Here is a 21801-nt window from a genome sequence, read left to right as displayed (position 1 = left end):
AAGCTCCTGGGCCCCTGTGCAAAATGTGGAACAGGGGCCTAAGCCTACAATGTGCCATTTATAGAGCTAGTGTCTTTTTACGTGGCAGAGGTTCCTTGGATTCCTCAGGCACAGTTGAGCGCCATCTTCCCCGGTTCATGAGGAATCTCTAATGTAAGTAGTACAAAGGCATTTATGTGAGCAATGTGGTTGGAAATTGTGGGTAGCTGGTCACTCACTGTTATCATAGTGATATTCAACCCAAGACAAATAATGATTCCCTATCCTCCTATTGTACCTGCCAAAGTTCTCCTACAACAGCACCTATAAAGTATCCAACACCCATTTACTAATGCCTCCCTTAGTGCCCCTATACTCCACATGCCATCATTTCTAATGCTGATATCCTATATATAAAATGTATGTAAATCAATAAATCTATTATATTCCTACATTTTCATTGACTGCTTTACTGATATGAGTTCAAGAACTTCAATTGATTAAAATGGGATCATGGGCCTCATAAATCACAACTGTCTACAGAACCTCCCTCACCTACCATGTGCCATTTACAAGTCAATTTACAATAATGATCATTTTTGCACATAAAGAGAGCGCCATCTCCCCCTATTTAAGGGGAAACGGATTGACATGTGGCATTAGGCTACACGGCGACATGTGTTATACAACATAAAGATAGTTATTTCACATTGCGATGTCCTATGTAAAATTTGCCTAATGAGAGGTGACATTATACTGTATGGGGGCCACAAAGAGACATTATAATGTATGGGGGGCACAGGGAGACATTATACTTTATGGGGGCCACAACGAGACATTATACTGTATGGGGGCACAAGTAGACATTATACTGTGTGGGGGCCACAAGGAGACATTATACTGTACGGGGGCCACAAGGAGACATTATACTGTATGGGGGCCACAAGGAGACATTATAATGTATGGGGGCACAAGGAGGCGTTATACTGTATGGGGGCTACAGGGAGACATTATACTGTATGGGGGCCACAGGGAGACATTATACTGTATGGGGGCCACAAGGAGACATTATACTGTTTGGGGGCCACAAGAAGATGTTATACTGTATAGGGGGCCACAAGAAGACGTTATACTGTATGGGGGCCACAAGGAGACATTATAATGTATGGGGGCACAAGGAGACTCTTTACTGTATGAGGGCCACAGGGAGACATTATACTGTATGGGGGCCACAAAGAGACATTATACTGTATAGGGGCACAAGTAGACATTATACTGTATGGGGGTCACAAAGAGACATTACACTGTATGAGGGCCATAAGTATACATTATACTATATGGGGGCATAAGGAGACATTATACTGTACAGGGGCCAAAAAGAGACATTATACTGTATGAGGGCCACTAGGAGACATTACACTATATAGGGGCCCCAAGGAGACATACTGTATGGGGGCACAAGTAGACATTATACTGTATGGGGGCACAAGTAGACATTATACTGTATGGGGGCCACAAGGAGAAATAATACTGTGTGGGGTCATAAGGAGACATTATACTGTATCGGGGCACGAGGAGAAATTATACTGTATGGGAGCACAATTATACAGTATCTGATCGGTGGGTGTTCGACACCCGAGACCCTCGCCAATTAGCTGTTTGAGAGGGCACCAGCACTAGTGTGAGCACCGTCGCCTTCTCCTTGCTTACCAAGCACAGCGCCGTACATTGTATAGCGGCTGTGCTTGGTAAGCTGCGAGAAGCCACAGTGTTCACTACAGTGACGGTGACTTCTCAATCAGATGCTCGGCAGGGATCCCTGGTGTCCGACCCCCAATGATCCAGAGGAAAACCCCCAATACGTTTTTTTCCTATACACATGAACAGGTTGGCAGAGATTTACTGGAATTTCTACATGAAGAGTTTTTATATTCACAAAGACAAGTCTACAGATTTGGCTGGGCCCAGACGTCCTGACCCTCCAACTATTTGTGGAGCAGCTGGCCTTTCTTTTGTCAATTGACTTGGTAAACACTTCATTGCAAAAAGAATCTAGGGTCTAAACTTATTTTTGAGATGTGGTGACTTGGTACTTGGAGCAGTCCTTGGATGGTAGAGGCCCACAACGATTGCTTGGCAATCACACCCTTTTTTGAGTGAGTGTTTCCTTTTGTATCTGCTCCTTCTCTTGATACTTTTTGAGACCTAAGATGATTTTGGTCTACAACTGCCCCTGCTTCCCCATGTGGTTGAGCTACCTTCCAAATTCTGAAAAAGAGAACCACTTATCTACAACTTAACAGGCTATTCTGAACAGAATCCCCAGGCTGTTAACCCATATATTTCCAATTGTCACACCTCAACTCAGGACCATTATGGACTTTCTGCCCTTTCATTGATGAACCTGCAGCCATTATGCTAGTAGAGACTTCTTCCCTGCAGTTTCCCAATACTCCCTCCCTTTTTCCCATATCCCCCACAATGCTTCTTCTGTTTGTCATGAGATAACTGGTTTAAAACATATGAAAATTATTTTCAATAAAAATAAGTTGAAATAACAAACATTTGCACAATAAATAATTGAGGCCTGTGTCTCATTAAGCTTGTTGTGAAATATTTTATTAGAACATTGCTGGGAAAATACAGCTCCCTGGGGACAAGCCCTGGTTGGACATGACATATATATATATATATATATATATATATATATATATATAACAATGAAGGTCTTTGCTATATATGTCAGTTGAAAAATCTGGAAGACAGTTCTTACCTTCTTCAGGTTGTCATGTGCGACTTGTGCGTGTCGGTACTACTCTTACTTGGAGTAGTGTCTGGGCTTTGTAGCACTGATCAGTCATGTCCAGGTGAGTCCTCATCATCAGCTTCATACAGAGGGTTGGTTCCTGACGTTATACTCACCTTGTATTGTATCGAGTGGTCTTCATTATATATTTATTTCTCTACGGTGTTTGCTTTTTTATATTATACGGTACTTTTATGTATTTTTTTTCCCACTGACAGAAGTGAAAGTTTTAGGGATTGGGGACTCTGACAAATTGTCAATTCTTCGAGGCTGCCCTGGTCATCCTGGTCTTCCCGGTCAAAAAGGAGATGTTGGGGCACCGGGAGAAAAAGGTTGGTACAAGGAGAACAACTATTAAAGGGATTCTGTCACCTCCCCTAAGGCAAAAAACGATTTAAAACCAGCCATGCAGCACAGCTTACCTGGATTAGGCTGTGCTGTTCAATCTTGAAATCCGTCCAGCAGTTAGTTCAAAAAACGAGTTTGATCAATGAGGAAATGCGTCCTGAAGGTGCCCAGAGGGGCGTTTTTTTCTTCTGAGAGAGCCCAGTCCCGCCCCTTTTTCAGTGCCCAGCCCGCCTTCCTTTTACTTCCTAACCGCCGCCCCCAGCCTGCCACAGCCTCCCCTTCCTCTCCTCCCCCTCCCTCTTGCCGAACGAAGTCTCGCACAGGCGCAGTACCCACTGAGGGCTGCGCCTGTGCGATCATCAGGAGACTGAGGGCGGCAGCTTCATCTTCGTCACTGGGCATGCGCCGAGCCCAGTGACGTCCGATGCTCGCTCTTCCCTCAGTCAGCAGGGAAGAGCGAGCATCGGACGTCACTGGGCTCGGCGCATGCCCAGTGACGAAGATGAAGCTGCCGCCCTCAGTCTCCTGATGATCGCACAGGCGCAGCCCTCAGTGGGTACTGCGCCTGTGCGAGACTTCGTTCGGCGTGAGGGAGGGGGAGGAGAGGCAGGAGAGGCTGTGGCAGGCTGGGGGCGGCAGTTAGAAAATACAAGGAAGGCGGGCTGGGCACTGAAAGAGGGGCGGTACTGGGCTCTCTCAGAAGAAAAAAACGCCCCTCTGGGCACCTTCAGGACGCATTTCCTCATTGATCAAACTCGTTTTTTGAACTAACTGCTGGACGGATTTCAAGATTAAACAGCACAGCTTAATCCAGGTAAGCTGTGCTGCATGGCTGCTTTTAAATCGTTTTTTGCCTTAGGGGAGGTGACAGAATCCCTTTAAAATGTATAAATTGTGTAAATGTTTACAAACATGTCAGGCACTGCACTGTTAAGAGGCTAGGAACACCTTCGGGGGCAACTTTCTTTTTTTTAACACATTTGCATTTAACTTGTTCTGGGCCAAAAGTCACTTTTTCTATTGGTCTTTTTACAAAAAATGTCAACAGTTTTTGTCTTACAGAATTAAAAGAGTTTTCTGAGAGTATTTTCAAGGGGGTCCTAGTATTAAAATCTTGGAAAACCCTTTTAAGTTTCAGCCTTTCTGCAATGTGTCTTACTGTCAGTTTCACACTGAGATGTCATGTTCCTACTCTGACGACTTGATGTGTAGCCCTCCTGACAGCTCATAAACACTCATTTATGCTATATTCTTATTTGATAGGAATTTTGCTATAATGAGCGTTTATGAGCTGTTACGAATTCAGAGATACTAATATACTCTTCAGATAGGCTGAAACGTAACCATGTAGGACAAAAACTGAATTTTTTTTGTAAAGACCACTTGAAAAATAAAAATTTGCCCAAAAATTTGTAAAATGCAATCATTAAAATATTGTTGTATTTGTGGCCTTTAAAATTTCCTAGCTTCATCACTAAGTTTAAAAAAATTCAACAGTCCCATAGCCGGTTTATATGTTTTGAATCGTAATGTTTCTTATTCGCAGTGAATGCAAACCGACAGCAGATGGGTGAGCTGGATCTATCTGCTATCACTGCTTTACCTTCTAAATTTGGTGGTGTAACGTAGTTCCTATAGTGAAACCTTTAATAAATATCTGTAGAATATATACACATATTTGATAACTAAATCTTGTAAAGTGAAAACCTTTGAATTTGCAATAAATGGGGATCCATACTATGTAGCTGCTATGGGTTCCCAGGTTGGTTTGTTCCCATTTCAATGGATGATGAGAACTTGGCCCAGAAAGGGGTCTAATTCTTATATTTGGGTATATGTATGATACTATTGATTTCAGGGCACTGTAAATGTGAAAGCGGTATGCATAATATGAATTAAAAATAAGTACAGTAAGGGTGGACTAAGTTTGTAACAGAGTGATACAGAGAAAGAGAGGACCCTGCCCCCGAGGGCTCACAATCTACAAGGAAAGGGTGAGGAGACAGTAGGTAAGGGTAGAAGCTGCTCATATATCTGTGTATTGGCAGCAGGGTTATGGTAGGCTTTCCTCAGGAGGTGAGTTTTCAGGTTGCTTTTGAAAGTTTGGATCGTGGGTAAAAGTGGGATTTGCTGGATGATAGCTGGATAAAGAGGAAGGGACAAGGGAAGACATCTTGAGGATGGATGTGATGGTGGCATCTTTAAAAGAAGGGAAGACACTAGGGCTTAGTCATAGGTTGAAGAAATGTTTTCAGGCTGGGATAAGCATACTGGTAAGGTTAGGGATGAGGTGAGATGGGATTGCGTCAAGGGCACCAGTGGTGAGGTGGGATTTGGAGAGTTGGGTGGAAAGCTTTCCCTCGGTGATCATGAAGATATATATCTACTGCCATTTTTATTCCAGGACAATTGGGATCTGTGGGGGGCACAGGAAAGACTGGACCTCCAGGTGAAAAAGGTCAGTAAAGAACTTGTAATGCAAATAATAATATTAGTAGGAATATATGTGATAACAATTGAGGTAATTTATCCTGTCTGGGCAAGGATGGATTTTTTTTACTGCTGCCCCCCTTTTAAGGCTTTATCTTAGCACGGCCCCTGAAACTTTTCAGTTGGGAATTTATGGTACCTTAGCGTCAGTCATTGTGTTCCACATTACATGTCACACTTTTTAACCCCTTCCCGCCAACCCAGTGTAAAATTAAGTTGGCGCGCACTTACAAGCGACATAGGCAATGAGTGCCTGTATGCGATCGACAATAGCGTTGATCGCACACATTCAACCCCTCAGATGCCGTGGTCACATCTGGGATGGTCAAAAACCAGGAGCACGGTCCTGGCCGTGCATCAGGTAAGGATCAGGGGAGTCGGATAGTGTGTGCAGCAGCCTTGGTCTTCCTGAATGATCCAAGGCTGCTGCACATAGGTACCTATAGTGACCCTGCCTGTAACAGTGCTCCATAGGAAAGCAGTAAAATTCTCATAGACTCCAATACTAATGTATTGGGGCACTATGAGAGAAGCAATCTTTTGATTGCTTGTTCGCGTTCCCTAGAGAAACTATTAAAAAGTGTTTTTTTCGAGAGAAAAAAAAGGAAAAAATCGTTTTAAAAAAATGTTTTAAAACAAATAAAAATTCAAATCACCTCCCTTCCTCCAAAGTTAAAAAATAAAAATACATAGACAATAATACAAATAAACATCATGGGCATCACTGAGTGCAAAAACTCTTGGAAAAAAAATCAAAATACCTCCCACAAAAAAAAATGAATAAAAAGTGATTTAAAAAAGTCATACACAACTCAAAATGGTACTAATGAAAAGTAGAGATCACCTAGCAAAAAATGAGCCCTAACACAGCTGCAAACACATAAAAATAAAAAAAAAGTCATGGGGTTCAGAATATGGCGATGAAAAAAACTATACATATGTGGTATTGTTCTAATTATACTGACCCAGAGAATAAAACTCACCAGTCAGTTCCCACTACATTGCAACTGTAAATAGTGCAACCAACTTCTTACAAACTAGTTACAAAAAGGCAAGCTCTCCTACAGCTGTGAATTTAAAAATAAAAAAGTTATGGCTTTGGAAAGGCTGGGAGTAACTAACTAAAATGAAAACCAAAAACGCCCGTTCCTGAAGGAGTTAAAAAGGTCTCAGGAGCCTGACATATGGATACCTGTTTGGTTGAAGGACAAGGATCCTTTTACACAGGCAGTTGACTTGCCCACAAAGAGCACCAATCGACGATACAGGAAGTCGATTGATGTTCGTTAACTTTCATTTTTACAGGACAATGATCAGGCGGGTGTTGAAGGTCTCCTCTCCTCACTGTTTGCCACCAGCACACCCCTGTCTACATGGGGAGATTTGCTACTGATAAATGATCATTTTTATACCCACATAAATAATAAAATCAACAACAAAAAGTGTGTGCTCATTTCTCAGCTAATCACAGGGGCAGCAACTACCAAGTACCTGAGCGCTGTGGGGGTATATGGAATGACAACTGCTCCTATAATACTCGCTAAGATTGATGTATATCTTTTTCTTATAGGAGAAAAAGGAGAAAGAGGTGCGACTGAGCCAGTCTATGGTAAGTTAGGGGTGAGAAGTTGGAGCAGAGGTAGGATCTGTTAAAAGTGCATATATCCTAAAGACGCTAATCACAGAGGAAGCAAAATTTTGATACACAATATAAACAATAAAAGGGGAAATAAATACAAAAAATTCTATACTCCAGAACTCACATCTATAGTCTGTGGGGAGCTACAATAACATACATAACCTATGGATATGCCTAAATTGAGGGGCTTACGTACCTGCTTTGGACACCCACTTATTATTATACTGGTCCCCTGACAATAAGGTGATCAGAAGGTGTCCTGCTGCTGGGACCGTTCCTGTGAGCGATATGGCAGCAAGTGTTCAGCTCCCCTACAGCACCACCGCAGGGGAAATAAAGTATTACACAGGTCTCATTGAACTCAAAGGTATGTCTTTGTGCTCAAACATGCAGGGTCCTCCAGAGTGAAAGATGTTTTTTTTTTACAGTCGCTTTCCAATGTGGCTGATGGATGGCAATCCTGAATGCGAAACCCGGTCCTTCTATTAATTATAACAATTTATTTTTTATGTCTCCTAGCTGCCAGGAACTGCAAAGAAATACGATATCAGGGGGCAGTCCTCAGTGACTGGTACACCATATACCCAGATGGCAGCCGGCCCCTGAAGGTCCTGTGTGATATGGACACTGATGAAGGAGGATGGATCGTAAATATATATAACACATGAAAAAGAAGTCAAAATGAGATGATTTATTAGGGAAATCTGGATCCATTGCTACCATATCCTGTACTATGGTATTTAAGCCTTAGTTTAGAGGAGTTCCATGTCCACATTTTCTCTTGGGGTAGGAAATAAAAAAGGCTTTGCTACAGGACTTTGCATAGTTTCTGGAGTAGTGGTAGCCTTCTTGTAGACTATATATTTCTAGACCAGGTCTAATCCAACAAAAGAGTGAAGAATGGGCAAAATGCCTATAAAGAACCATAATAAGGGCCACAGGGAAGAAAAGGTAGTAAAGGGGAAAACTAAAATAGCTAAGTTAGGATAGAGGTACAAAATCTACAGGGAAATAAGTGGTTCTTTAGATGGAAGATAGATATAACTGGGTCAGAGGATCAGGGTGGAGTAGTGTTGTGTTGTGTTAGATAACTGTTCACATGGTGCAGTACTGCGTGGTGGCCTTTGTTTTTGTGGCGCTGTGCTGGTGGGTTGGTGGGACCCAGTGCCAGGGGTGGCATTGTCAGACAGCAGCGGTGCTGTTTGACTCCTGGGTCCCGCCGCCTACTAGGGCAATGCCGCGTTGTCACCGCATTGTCGCTGTGCCTCTTTGTCAGAGTAGGTAAGAGGCGACCTTGGCGTGGTGAGTGGGCTTATGCCTTTTGATCAAAATGTACACTAATGCCTCTTGTACAGCATGAAGTATGGGGGGCTGTACACGTTAATATAGCGCTGAGAAGCGAGTTTAATTAGATCAAAGCATAGCATTGTGGATGTGCGATCCAGTTCTGTTTTCTCCCCTTGATAATTGGGGGGGGATTTTAGATGAAGAATAACACGAGTTGAAGCAAGACCCACCCAGCCCTTATTATCAGATTTGTTGTGATCTTCTATGTTGTAAGGTACGATTGTAGCACTTCACACACAGGGTGTTGATTGCTATAGAACATGGTGAGATAAACACAAGCTTCATTTCTCATATTTGGGGGGACCCAGGCTTTGCAGAAGATCTCCAGTTTCAGACTGACTCGGGCAACCACAAAGGTTGGTCAGGGAGGACCTACAGTTGTTCAAGTGGAGCCAGTGAAGATGCCCAGGCATCGCTGGCTCCCAGTCACTGAGAGAACCAGGGGTCAGGCCTACCCCAGACAATTGTGTGAGGTGTTGTTATTAGTCAGGCTACACTACTGTGCTTTATGGTGTTATAAAGACTGGCTAGTGCCACAAATTATTTGCCACAATATTCTTTTATTCGGTTATTTGTGTTTGAGTGGGAGTTTACCGTGTGTGCTCCTTATAATAGTCATTGCCTGGTAACCTGGTCTTCTCTTGCCTTTAGGTAATACAGAGACGTTGGGATGGGTCAGTAGACTTCTTCCGCACTTGGGATGCCTATAAGAAAGGCTTTGGCAGTCGGCTAAATGAATTTTGGCTGGGGAATGACAATATTCATCAAATAACTTCAACAGGTAATAAGGAATCGTTGTGTATCCAAGGTTGAAGGGTCCATAGGTGGTTGTTGATGGCTTGTCATGGACTATTTGACCTAGAGCTTCATTATTTGAAGGTACTGCTCATTATCCTCCCTGTTTTATGAAACTATGGGAACTAGTCTACATGCACTAAAACTGTACTTACATGAAAGCCACACCAGTAGTCTGGAGAACCTCCACCATCTCTTCTACGCCATACCTAATGACTATGAAGGTCTGAAGTGGGCCATACACGAGCATTAGGCCATTAGCTATCTCTACCATCATTCTCCTTCCCTTAGACATAATATGTACTTTTTAGTTCTGGTCATAAGATCAGGTATTTAGCAGAGGCCATGGCCTGAACATAGGAACCTATCCCAGATCTTTAATAAATAGGGCAGGCACACCTCCTTCTGGTATGGAAAATATAGAGTACGTGTAAAATGCATAAACATTTATTAGCTCAAATACATAAATAAAACTAAAAGAACTGAAATAGAAAATATTTGAAAAGCATGGTTTCAAAATATTTTCTATTTCACTTATTTTAGTATTCTATATGTATTTGAGCTAATAAATGTTTATACATTTTACATGTACTCTATCTTTCCCATACCAGAAGGAGGTGGGCCTGCCCTATTTATTATTGTTGCACTCTATATTTGCTAAATTGAGGGTGGTCCAGAGAGCAGAGAACCCTCCGTTATCTTTATTACATTTTGCAACGTTCAAAAAGCAACAATATTCTTTACAATGCAAGAAAAAGGTAAATCAATGTCATATACAGAGAATAAAATCGTTATACATAGCAGTGAATGTCATGTCATGTATCACAATGAGGTTATACACAAATTAAAGTATTAATGAAAATAGTCGAACTCTCAAAAGTTGTTGAACTTATGTCATAACAATTGTCGCTTGGGAAGACAAACAATCAGGTAGAAAATAAGGACCGAAGTCTTTATTGATAGAACAATAAAATGATTACTAGTTCACTATGTACCTATTCCACTACAGTTTTCTAATAATTCAGAGTAAAAGTTAACTTCTTCTAAATTGCTGAGTGCAATATTCTAGACGAGTCGTCCCAGCTATACTTTCAAAAAAGAACAATAACTGGGAAAAGAACAAGGTTAACAGGAATAAGTAGGGAGATGGGGGGGGGGGGGAATCAGGTATTAATCTGACTGTATGATTTCAGGGTCAATAATAATAATAAAGCGGAGTAATTAGAGAAGTTCCGTGATGGCATCACTATCTAAGAGCTTGATCTAAGGATCCCATGTTTGATGGTATCAAAATTTTCTATCGTCTCTAATAAGTCTTAGCTTCTCATAATTATGTAACGTATGCATCTCTTTTAACCATTCTAGGATAGAAGGGGGTTCTTTTTCTTTCCACAATTTTGGGATCAATAACTTAGCTATGTTTAACATGTGTAAGGTTAAGGGATGTCTAATAGCAGAAGTGTGTGTGTCAAATATACTAAATAGAATCAGGTTTGGGGGGATTTTAACTGTCGTATTGAAGGTTTTGTTGATTATCATGGTGATGGTCTTCCAGAAGGTTTCTAGTGGTTTGCAGTGGATCCAGATATAAGAAATATTATGACTAAGAACTTAACAGTTCGAAACGCGTAAATCTGGGGGAGTGAAGAGGGGTGCCACTGTATTTGTTTTACATTTTTGGTGCAATAAAGATCGGGATCTACAAAACTTTACCAACGAGTGCTGGAGCTTCTATTTTTCTACACTTCATGATGTCTGGACTGGCTTGGGTCTGCTCCGTGCACAGAGTCACAGGATGAAATTGGGTGAGCTGGATATTTTACTAATTTCTACATAAGAAATAGTACCCCGCTCAATTTCACATCTCCAGCATAATGGGGATATGTCTGGGAACATGCGATTGAGTAAAACAGGAGTTCCGTACCAACGAGAGACTATTTTAAAATGGGATTCTTGTACTTTGGGGCTAATAGATCTAGATCTTGCTAATGGATCAAATTCCGCGCCTGCACCTCATTCGGCGCAGGCGCTCTGAGAGAAGGACGCTCGCTTCCTCACCACTTCCTCAGTGCGCCTGCGCCGATGACGTCTTCTCTTTCGGGTTTAGAGGTGACGTCATCTGGGCAGGCGCACTGAGGGAGTGCTGGGGAAGCGAGCGTCCTTCTCTCAGAGCGCCTGCTCCGAATGAGGTGCAGGCGCGGGATTTGAATTGCAGACAGGGCCAGCCGGAGGAGAGAGCTCGCTGGCCCTGTCAATCAGCAGGAGGAGGGGGCGTTTTTTTTAAAGGAGGGTGCGGCGGCAGTAAAATGAAAAATCTTTGCAACTAGGGTTCAGCATCCTCCAAACATCAATTCAACCATGGTGTTGGAGCTTTTTCTTCAGGGCCTTAAGGTCAAGGTACGCTATTCTTGCTTTACCCACTGATGTGTCTATGGTTGGTTCCAGAGGAGCATTCAAGTCTCCTCCCAAGACCAAAACACCCTCAACAAAAGAGTCCAATTTGTTCAGAACATGTTGTAGTGTGTTTGGTGAATAAAAATTAGCAAAGGTGTACACCTTCCCATACAGTTGGCCTTTGACAAATATATACCTGCCTTCTCTATCACATAGTGTATCCATGTGTTGGAGACCTAATTTTCTATGGAACACAATAGAAACTCCCTTTCTTTTAGATAAAGGCGTGGTTGAATTGTACCAATGACAATATTGAAATGTTTTTGAGAATGGGGTCAATGTTTTTTTAAATGGGTTTCTTGGAAAAATATAACATCTACCTTTTCTTTTCTCATATATGTTAGAATCTTAGACCTTTTCCTAGGATCATTGAGACCATTAACATTATATGAGGCGCAATAATTGTGTTGTAGTTTAGAATATGCCATGACCTGGTATAATTCTGATTCCTTGGACTTTAACTTGGGGGGGGGGGGGAGTTGTAAGGAGAAGAAAATTACAAACATTGGTAGTACATATTCTGGTTGAATATCGGTACTAAGTTGGTGTAAGTAATACTGCCTGTTGTGGTGCACAACTTTTGAGCACCTAGGGTTGAAACAGTATATACTTCCTAGATGTCAAACAGGGTGGAAGAGTTGGAGAAAAACTGTTTCTCCAATTCAATTGGAAAAAGTTTCGGATAGTTGGGGGGGGGGGTACAATTAAGTTTAAAGGATATGATCATTAAGGACTGCTCCCCAGTCCTAACATAGGTATGTGTGTACAGAAACGTATACATACTAAGCAATGTGAACCTAACTGGACATTAAAGGTCTACATATACCTAAATGTGGGTACGGGTCTCTTCTGTAAGCTTCATGCCTTCAGGTCCTACGAACTCGCAGGAGACCAAAAGGCATGTGGACAAAAACATCAAAACCTTTTCCCGTAGAAAGTGTACATATAATACAAGTGTATCACAAAATAAGTGACAACAACAATCAGAACGAAATTACTCTATAGTGTAGCCTTTAATAGATCGTACGGCATAGGCTACATCAGTGATGGCTAACCTTGGCACTCCAACTGTGGTGAAACTACAACTCCCAGCATGCTCCATTTATTTCTATAGAGTTCTGAGAGCAGCCAAGCAAGGGGGGCATCTTGGGAGTTGTAGTTTTACCACAGCTGGAGTGCCAAGGTTAGCCATCACTGGGCTACATCATAAAAGTCTCAACTGTGGAGATTTTAGTAAAATTAATTACCATCCTCCATGTGTGAAGGAACCTCACAGGTAGGTATAAGAGCTTCAAGGGAGAGGGTCCTCATTTTCCCGCTAGCGTGCGTTGAGACTTCTGTGGAGCTCTCATAATGGATTCTGTGTCTACAGTTCTGGATTTTGGGGTTTTGGGTGTTGTCACCATTTCCCATGGTTGGAGTTGAGGAAGTTATGGTTCTTCATCTTCTTCTTCTCCGGCAATCCAGTCATTGATCACAATGTTGTCCAGTTTCAACTTTTGCGCAGCCTTGTCTACATCTGCAGGCTCTCTAACAATTATTGGTTTCTCTGCGCAGTTGATAAAGAGTCCAAATGGAAATAGCCATCTATATTTCAGGCCTTTGTTTCTTAGGGCGCTAGTAAGAGGCTGCAGGTTACGTCTTAGTTCCAGAGTGTATCTTGAAATGTCCTGGAATATCAAGACCTCTTTTCCTTCGTACTCAATGTTTTTTGCGAATCTCGCCTTTTTAAAGATTTCTTCTTTAATACTAAAGTCCAGAAGGCAGCATAATATGTCTCTGGGTGTTTCTATTTTTGCATTTTTTGGCCTATACACCCTGTGTACTCTCTGAAATCCTAGTTCAAAGGTTTCATCTTTTTCCAGAAGTTCACAGAAGATCCTAGTAAGAACTGGTATTATCTCATCGTCTGTGACAGTTTTCGGGGAGTCCTTTAATTCGCAAGTTGTTTCTCCTTGATCTATTTTCAAGGTCGTCCAGATGGAGTTTAAGAGCGTATAACTCTTTCTTTTGTTCTTTCAATTTTTTGGAGAGATGGATAGCATGTGCCGACAGTAGAGTGGAATCCTCCACTTGTGTCTTCCTGGAGGTAGATTGCTTGATGTCGGATTTTAATTCAGATAAATCTTCCTTAATGGAATCTAAAAATTCTCTAAACATACTTTTTATACAAGATACTGTGGGTAGCGATTTGATGAGAGATTGTATGCTTTCAGGTTCTGAGGCGGGATCTTCCTCTTCATCGGTCTCTGACCACTCATTAGTAGTTTGAGAAGTGTATTTAGCACTAGCTTTCTGTTTAGTGATTTTTTCTACATCGTTTTTTTGTAGTTTCGCTAGTTTCTGTGTTTCTGCATTTTTCAGATCTTTCGCGTCTTTCTCTGATTGATGGCCTTTGCTCATTTTGTTAATTGACTGTCTCACAAAGGGAAGAAGATGCAAACAGCAGGTCTGCCGTACACGCTTCGGATTGGTTAATTAATGGTTTGAATACTGAGGAGCAGTTAGATCACGTTCACTTTTTGAGTTTCAACTTTTGCGATGTTGCCCTTTAAATAGTTAGGGACATTGCTACTGTGGTTTATGTGGCCGAGTAGAAGATACTGCGGTGATGATTTGTCAGCTGTACTATATGGTAATAGGGTAGAACTGTTGGGTACAGTTAAATGAGTTCACTTTTAGGTATTTTTTATAGATGGTTGGTGAGGTGGGTTGTAGTATTTGTAATGATATGGCGGTAGTATAAAGCAGATCCTCGTTATGAAGGTTGGTGATGAGCTGCTGCTGGGATCTTTTATTCACTCTCTGGTCATGAGCAGGGTTTAGACAGAGTCCTGCTGGAGTGAGGAGGGGGCTCTCAGCAGGGGGTCTCTCACTCTGTTCAGCACCAGCTCCCTCTGCGCTCCTGTGTCTCTGATAGCGCTCTCCCTCAAGGGCAGCGTTATGTTGTGAGAAGCTGCATTTTGGAGGTCTGAGGATTGTGGACCCTCACTATCGTTTAGGATCCGGCTAGCCTGGTGACTGCGGCAAGCTTGGCTCCGATCTCCGGAGCAGTTCAGTTACAATAACTGTGTGTCCCTGTTAGAAGGCTATCCGCTCTCTGCAGCTTCAGTGAGGGAGAAAATTCAAACCCCCGATGCTATATTTGGTTCCGCTGCGCAGCGGAGCGCTATATTTTACCAGCCAACTATCTGCTCGGACCGCGCTACAGTTCTGGCTCAGATGTGATGCGAGTATTTGCGCTTACCGGCAATTCTGATGCTGTCTGTAACGAGTCGCAGGGTAGAGGATGATGGCATCAGCAGAGAAATTAATTCCGGCACCCGCTATAATCTTCTGCCACCTCCGGTTCTTTCAATTAGTGGTGGCGGTGATGTCCCAGAGGTCCGATGGCGCTCGATCGCTGTTCACCGCTGGCAAATCGTTCTCCTGCAGCAAGCTCCTCCGAGCGGACCTGGCGGACACTTCTGCCGGCTTCGACCCGATCCTCTCTTGTGAGAGGGATAAAACGATTCCTTTGCTGGAGGTCTGCAATTCTAGTTCTAGTTCTAGGTCGGCTTGAGTGCCGTGACTATGCAGTCAAATTTAGTCCAGTGCCTCTGTTTATGCCGCAGGCCGCAGCGTCCAGCCACCACACAACCCAATAAAAATGGTGTCCTCAGTTTCCGGGCAGTGTCCTGGATCAGTGTCTGTAGTTTTTTGGGGAGAATCAGTCCAGATTTGGCAGAGTTATATCGAATTAATATCAAACTGCATACAGAGCTCCTCCAAGCAGCTTCCTCACAGCTCTGCAGCTAGCTCTGCCCCTCCCCCGGATGGTTTTAGTCAACGCCACAGCATATAGCGAGGGTGTTTTTGACTGCAGATACTGTGGCAGCTCATGGGTTAAATCCCTCATGTCTCCTGCCGCATTTTCTCCTAAAGGGGGGGGGGGTTATTCCTTTAGCACTGTGTATGCCTGTTTCAGTATTTGTTTTCTCCCCTCTTCCCCTGGTTCAGATTTATGGTCTCTCCTGTCCCTCCCCCTAGAGTTAATAAATAGGAGGGCTTATCACAGCGCAGTCTCTTTTCACCGGCACCTTCAACCGCCCTTTGATTGTTTTCTCTATGATGTTTTGTCTTACGTATCTTTCTGTTCCAGTTGTCATGGTGTAAGGCCTGGTTCACACCTGAGCGTTTTAACGCGCTGTAAAACGCTCAACAGGCGAAAACCCATGTTTCCCTATGGGCATGGTTCTCACCTCCGCTTTTTACAGCGCGTCCGAACGCGCTGTAAAACGCCCTACGCCCAAAGAAGTACAGGAGCTTCTTTGGGGCGTATATTGTCGCGCGTTCGCGCCCATAGACTATAACGGAAGTCTCTTTCATTGGACACCTCATTGTAGACATGGCTCTTTTTCATTGGACGCCTCCACGGTCAATTTCGAGAACGCGCGTACGACGCGCGTTTCCTATTTCCAAAAACGTGCTGTAATACGTCCTGAAAACGTGCTCAAGTGTGAACCAGGCCTTAGTCACAGCTGGAGGTCGGTGGAAATAAATTACTAAGACCGGAGGAGAAGGCGGACTTGTCCACTGTGGTTTCCGTGGGGCATATCGCTTCTCATGCTCCTGGAAGTGGTTTTTGGTGATAAGAGTTTTGCTGTTTTGGGTAAAAAAAAAGAGATTAAAAAAGATAAAGCTGTGACCGATCCTCACTCCACAAAACATGTGCCTCTGTCGTTTTTTGGTTAAGGCTGGGTTCACACCTGAGCGTTTTACAGCGCGTTCCTACGCGCTGTAAAACGCTCAACAAGGAGAAACCAATGATTCCCTATGGGAATGGTTCTCACCTGGGCGTTTTACAGCGCGTACGATCGCGCTGTAAAACGCCCGACGCCAAAAGAAGTACATGAACTTCTTTGGGGCGTCTCGTCGCGCGTTCAGGTACATAGACTTTCGGGAACGCGCGACAATGGGCGTTTGCTTGTCTCTGTATGCGCAATTGCAAACGCCGGTACAATCGCGCATACAGAGCGCTCCTTTCAGAACGCTCAGGTCTGAACCCAGCATTAGGCGGGGAAGACATGCATTAGCGGTTGGGGTTTTTAGTTCTCTGCAGTCACTCTGAGACACAAATGTTGTATGGTCTCCTCTATGTTATGGGCATGAGTTGAGTTTTGATAAAGATCTTTAGGCTTAGTGCTGTTTTTGTAGGCATTTTAGTTTTCAGTTTCTAAATCTCTTGTACATATCTTTTTTTTAGGAACATGGGAACTACGTGTTGATCTACACGATTTTGAAGGTAAAATGGTGTTCGCCAAGTATGCAAGCTTCAAAGTGTTGGATGAATCAGAGAAATACAAATTATTAATAGGAGCCTATAAGGAAGGAACTGCAGGTGAGACACAATTTGGCACAAATCTTTTTAAGAGAAGTTGGTTTAACTCCATATAAAAATAACCTCTAGTATGCTGGATGGGAGCAGTAGGCCTACAGGTGGCCCTGGTTGACCTTCCCAAAATTATATATGAATACACTGCATAGTGTAGTTTAACTTCATTTCCAGGCCTACAGATGGCCCTGAACCCCCCCCCCCCCCCAAAAAAAAAAAAATGAATACACTAACAGGGGCATATTGGCCATAGAACTTACAGGGGAATTTCCTGGTGGGCTGATGCTAAGGGAGCCGCCTGAGCCCTCCTCACGGCCGGCCAGTGGAAGTTTTTGGGGATTTATTTTGTGATGGACTGTGGTATTTGGCTCTGTTAGGTGGTATAATATGCCTCAATATGGTATTGCTGGCCCCGTCGACTTGTTTTGGCCCTGCCTTCCAACAATTTGGACTCAACTACAAAATGGGGCCATTTTTAGTATTTTTTCCAGGGCCACTTTTAGTTCCCATGAAGCGTATGAAATATTCACGGCAGCCTTGCCTTTCTTCCAAGTATATTCTTTCATTTCATTGTCATACAATATTAAATATGACGCGTTTCGGCACAAAGCCTTTCTCAGTCAAAATACATAATCAAACAGATTAGATGAGATGACTGATCGGTTTATTGAGAGGGGTTACCCCGGATCTATCTTGGATAAGGTAAAATCAGATCTGCGATTTCCCACTGATGTGAAAGACAAACAACAAAGAATAACATTCATACACAAATTCCATATGATGTAGGCTTTGATAGAATGGCTAGGAAGCACTGGCATATATTAGCCAAGGCATATCCTGATGTGGAGGAATTTAAACATCCTCCCTTGATTTGCAGTAAAAAGAACCCCAGTTTTAGAGATAAATTGATACATGCTGATCTCGGTAGCCCAAAGGTAACAATGAGACAGAGCACATTCAGAACAGTGAAAAAAGGCACATTCTCGTGCCTCCATTGTTTCCAATGCTCTCATATCATCAAAGGTCCTGAATTTTTTTCATACGCTTCATGTGGAATATCTATCGGACAATGGGAGCATATCCCAGTGATATGCACCCATTGTCTTAGATGAGACAACCCTTTTAATGTGTGTTGTGTCAATTTGGAAAATACAGTGATTTCCTGTCACAACCAGACAGCTGAGAAGCTCTGACAGAGGCCTTTCAGAACCTCCTCCTTGAATTTCTGTGTTGTGGTATTCAGCTCCTCCTCTCGTCAGCCTCTCTCAGCTGTCATGTGTTAATTGCTTCCCTTTAAATGCCTCCCCAGAATGCTTTTCTGGGCGGCTTAGACTACTTCCTGGAGTGTGTGTGCACGCTGATCTGTCCTCCTGTTTGCTTTAAAGCTAAGTGTACCTTTAACTGTTAATATCTGTTTGCTGGATCCCAGGTGACCCTGACTCCCTCCGTGTCTTGTGTAGGGAGCCGGTGGTCGTGTCCCCTCACTATTGTAGGGTGCTCAGGGCTTTATAGTCAAGGTTCGTGGATATGCAAACCTCCACCATTCGGATCTTTGCATAGGCTGAGCAGCCAGGGAAAGTGCCAGGTCTTCTGCAGGGGTCTCCCTTGGTTCCTTAGTTTTTGGATCCAGCGAGTCGTTTATACATGTCGCTTTGCCTTGTTACCTGTACACATTCCGTGACATTTCCACGGCTGCCCCCTGATTTACTGATTGTGGGGATCCATTAAAATGGCTGTTGTTGGAGGGGCCAAACACATTCTGCCTCCTCCATCGAAACATGGTGCGGTTGGTTCCCGATACATGCACAGTTGGCAGCCAGGTGTTTTATCTGTCAATGGAGAAAGCTAGTGTTGAGCGAATTGAGTTTCGGATCATAGAGCCTCTCTCTGTACAGCATTAAAATATATTAACTTCGTGGAGGCAAACTTAGTTTCACTCAAAGTCACGCGAGATGTCAGTGAATGAATTCGGTATTCATTTCTACATCTTTAAAACCAATTCAAATCGGGAATCTGAAGCCGGGTTTGGTACCGAGGAACCAGCGCGTACCAAACCCGTCTTCGGATTCCAAATTTGAAATGTCTCGCTGAAACAAAGGAGACAATACAATTTAATGTTGTACTGCAGTAGTAAAACAAAGTGTTTGAACAAATCAACTTCAGATCTAGGATCCGAAGCTCGATCTTCTCAAGCCTGGAGAAAGCAAACAAATTTGCTCCTTTCAGAAGTCCCCTTTAAGCCTAGAAAGGCTGCAGAGGAAGAGTAGGAACGGCTCTACTTGTTCCCATCTCCTTGTTACTGGTTGGGAGAACAAATAAGGTGGTGGAGCATTGAATCAAGGGTTAAGGAAATGGTGTGGTGGGGTAAGGAAAGAAAAACCCTTCTGTCCTTGGTGTCAAAACCATAATTGGGGGGTGGACATTTTGCGTTTTGCTATGCACATCACTACTTGTATAAAGTAATGTTTTCGGTAGAATAAAGTCAATAGATGTAAGGATAAAAACCAGTGGCTCTTAAGCTGTTCTGATATTTGATATGTCTCTGTCACTTTGCAGGAGATTCTATGGGAGGTCTAAACAACATGAAGTTTAGCACTAAAGATGAAGACAACAACATTCTTGAGGGCCATTGTTCCCTACTGTATAAAGGCGGCTGGTGGTATAACAATTGTCACAATGCAAACCTTAATGGACTCTACCACCTAGGAGAGCACACATCTTTTGCGGATGGCATCAACTGGTTTTCTGCCAGAGAGTTTAAATACTCGTATAAGCATGCAGAAATTAAGATTAGACCTGTTTAGAGAAAGATGGAGCAATAATTGTCTTAAATGTGTAACGCCGCAGAGTGCCGTTACCACCTTTGCGCCTCACTACTATCTCCTCTGGTTAACCTCATGTCATCACATGTATTAATTTCCAGGTCTTGCATAATGTGCATATCTATTTCCATGTAACTGTAATGTTCAAGTGTAATGTGCCTGGTTCACCAGCAGATGGCGGAAACAATGGCAGAGCTATTTTACCTAGAATGGAACCTTCTTTCCTTTCTAGCTCTCTCTAGGGAGGAGTTTAGTCTAGTTAGGAGTCAGTCTAGCTTACCCCCTGCCCAGGGGGGGAGGGGGGCAGCAGGAGCCCGTCCCTCCTGGGCAAGCCTTGCCTAGGACAGCTAGAGCACCTTCAGCTCAGCTGCATCTGAAGTTCACAGTATAAAGCCTCAGAAACCAGGAGTAACATTTTTTCCTAAACAAAGCTAGAGACAGACCAGATTACCAAGCAAAGTACATCCTACAGCTACAGTTAAATTCTACAGTTATCCTGTTAGCACAGCAGACCTAGAGAGCAACAGATGTACCAATCAGGAGTTTGCCTGCCACAGTTAATGCCAATGCCTGCTGGGAACCAAGACAAAGCCTGTAAATCGTTTGGAGAAAAGTGTATTCAAGTAAAGCTGTTATCAACTTCATCACAAGGTCTGAATTCAATTTATTTCATCATCCCCTTCACCAACTATCCCTTTTCTGCAGTTCCAGAGGGCCACACCTGGGGTTCCAGCGTATCCAGGTAGGAGCATCGTGACAGGTGTATACGACATTGAGGTAGTGCGCCCGACGTTACTGCAAATGGATGCCAAAACACACAGTGTGGGTGCCCCTTACTGCACAGGCCTGGTGGGTAAAGAGTTCAGTTTAGTTGGAGTAGGCTCAGTGTATTTGCTGCCTGATCATAGTTGTTACAAGGCTTTCCTTCATGATTCATTTCTTTGCTGTAAGTCTGTATCTGAATACCCTGACCAATGTGCGGTGGCCCAGAACCCAGTGCAAATGTCTCACCAGCTTTCCCTCCTCATAGTTAGTCCTTGTAAATAGCTCCCTATAGATATGGTTCTAGGTAGGACTGGGAAAGTGTAAGCATACTAGGCCCAAATAGAAAAGCAATGCCGGGGCCATCCAACAACAACACATGCCATTATTTCTATTTGCCATGGCCAGGTTTGGGGTGGCCCCAATGCTATGCTGGGTCCCCTGGTCAATGTCGAGGTGTAACCACGTATTGATGCTCTCCGAAAAGGGATGGTAAGGTGTTGGGCACCCCAAATGGGAAATAAGTCCAGAGAGTCAGGGTCTGCAGTTAACCAGCATGCTTCTTTACTGGAGGAACTCAAGTGCAAAACAATACAGACAGTGCACTGAGCTGACTTCTCAAGTCTCCTCCCTGGCAAAGTGGTTTCATGCTGAGGAAAAACCTGAGTTAGCTATCTCTCTCTCAGAAGGCCAAAGGCTGGTGGCTGGTACCCTGGCCAAAGGCTGGTGGCACAGGGTCTGCGGCTCAGTCGTCCGACTGGCTCTCTGGTCAACAGCCTGGTGACCCATGGTCTGTAGCTCAGCATCTTTTCTGGTTACTCATGCAGTCTCTCCAACTAAGCATCCCTATCTGCAGACAACTAGGGGTTCTGACTGCTTTCCTTATATGCAGTGTCCAACTGAACCAGAACCTTCTAGTGAGGAGGGAGGAGTGGAGAATCACAGCCTAAACAAAAACATTGTTACAATTTCTGTGTATCATAGA

General features: G+C 43.4%; 1 protein-coding gene across 2 annotated transcripts in view; it reads left to right on the top strand.

The window, feature by feature from the left end:
- LOC122919639 (ficolin-1-like) overlaps positions 1-20672 on the top strand; it is a 37318-nt gene extending 16646 nt beyond the window's left edge. The window contains exons 1-8 of one of the 2 annotated variants that reach the window (XM_044268779.1): positions 2714-2846; positions 3004-3117; positions 5538-5591; positions 7194-7232; positions 7782-7909; positions 9261-9390; positions 17104-17238; positions 19789-20672. In XM_044268779.1, coding sequence (XP_044124714.1) covers positions 2768-2846; positions 3004-3117; positions 5538-5591; positions 7194-7232; positions 7782-7909; positions 9261-9390; positions 17104-17238; positions 19789-20036 — 927 coding nt within the window. In that variant the 5' untranslated portion in view covers positions 2714-2767 and the 3' untranslated portion in view covers positions 20037-20672. Of the gene's footprint in view, positions 1-2713; positions 2847-3003; positions 3118-5537; positions 5592-7193; positions 7233-7781; positions 7910-9260; positions 9391-17103; positions 17239-19788 lie in introns of those variants that run through there. The other variant, XM_044268780.1, reaches the window with a different exon arrangement.
- The last annotated feature ends 1129 nt before the right edge of the window (positions 20673-21801 follow it).

Source organism: Bufo gargarizans, chromosome 9 (assembly GCF_014858855.1).
Source record: "Bufo gargarizans isolate SCDJY-AF-19 chromosome 9, ASM1485885v1, whole genome shotgun sequence".
Classification (NCBI taxonomy): domain Eukaryota; kingdom Metazoa; phylum Chordata; class Amphibia; order Anura; family Bufonidae; genus Bufo; species Bufo gargarizans.
This window is presented reverse-complemented; position numbering and strand designations above follow the sequence as displayed.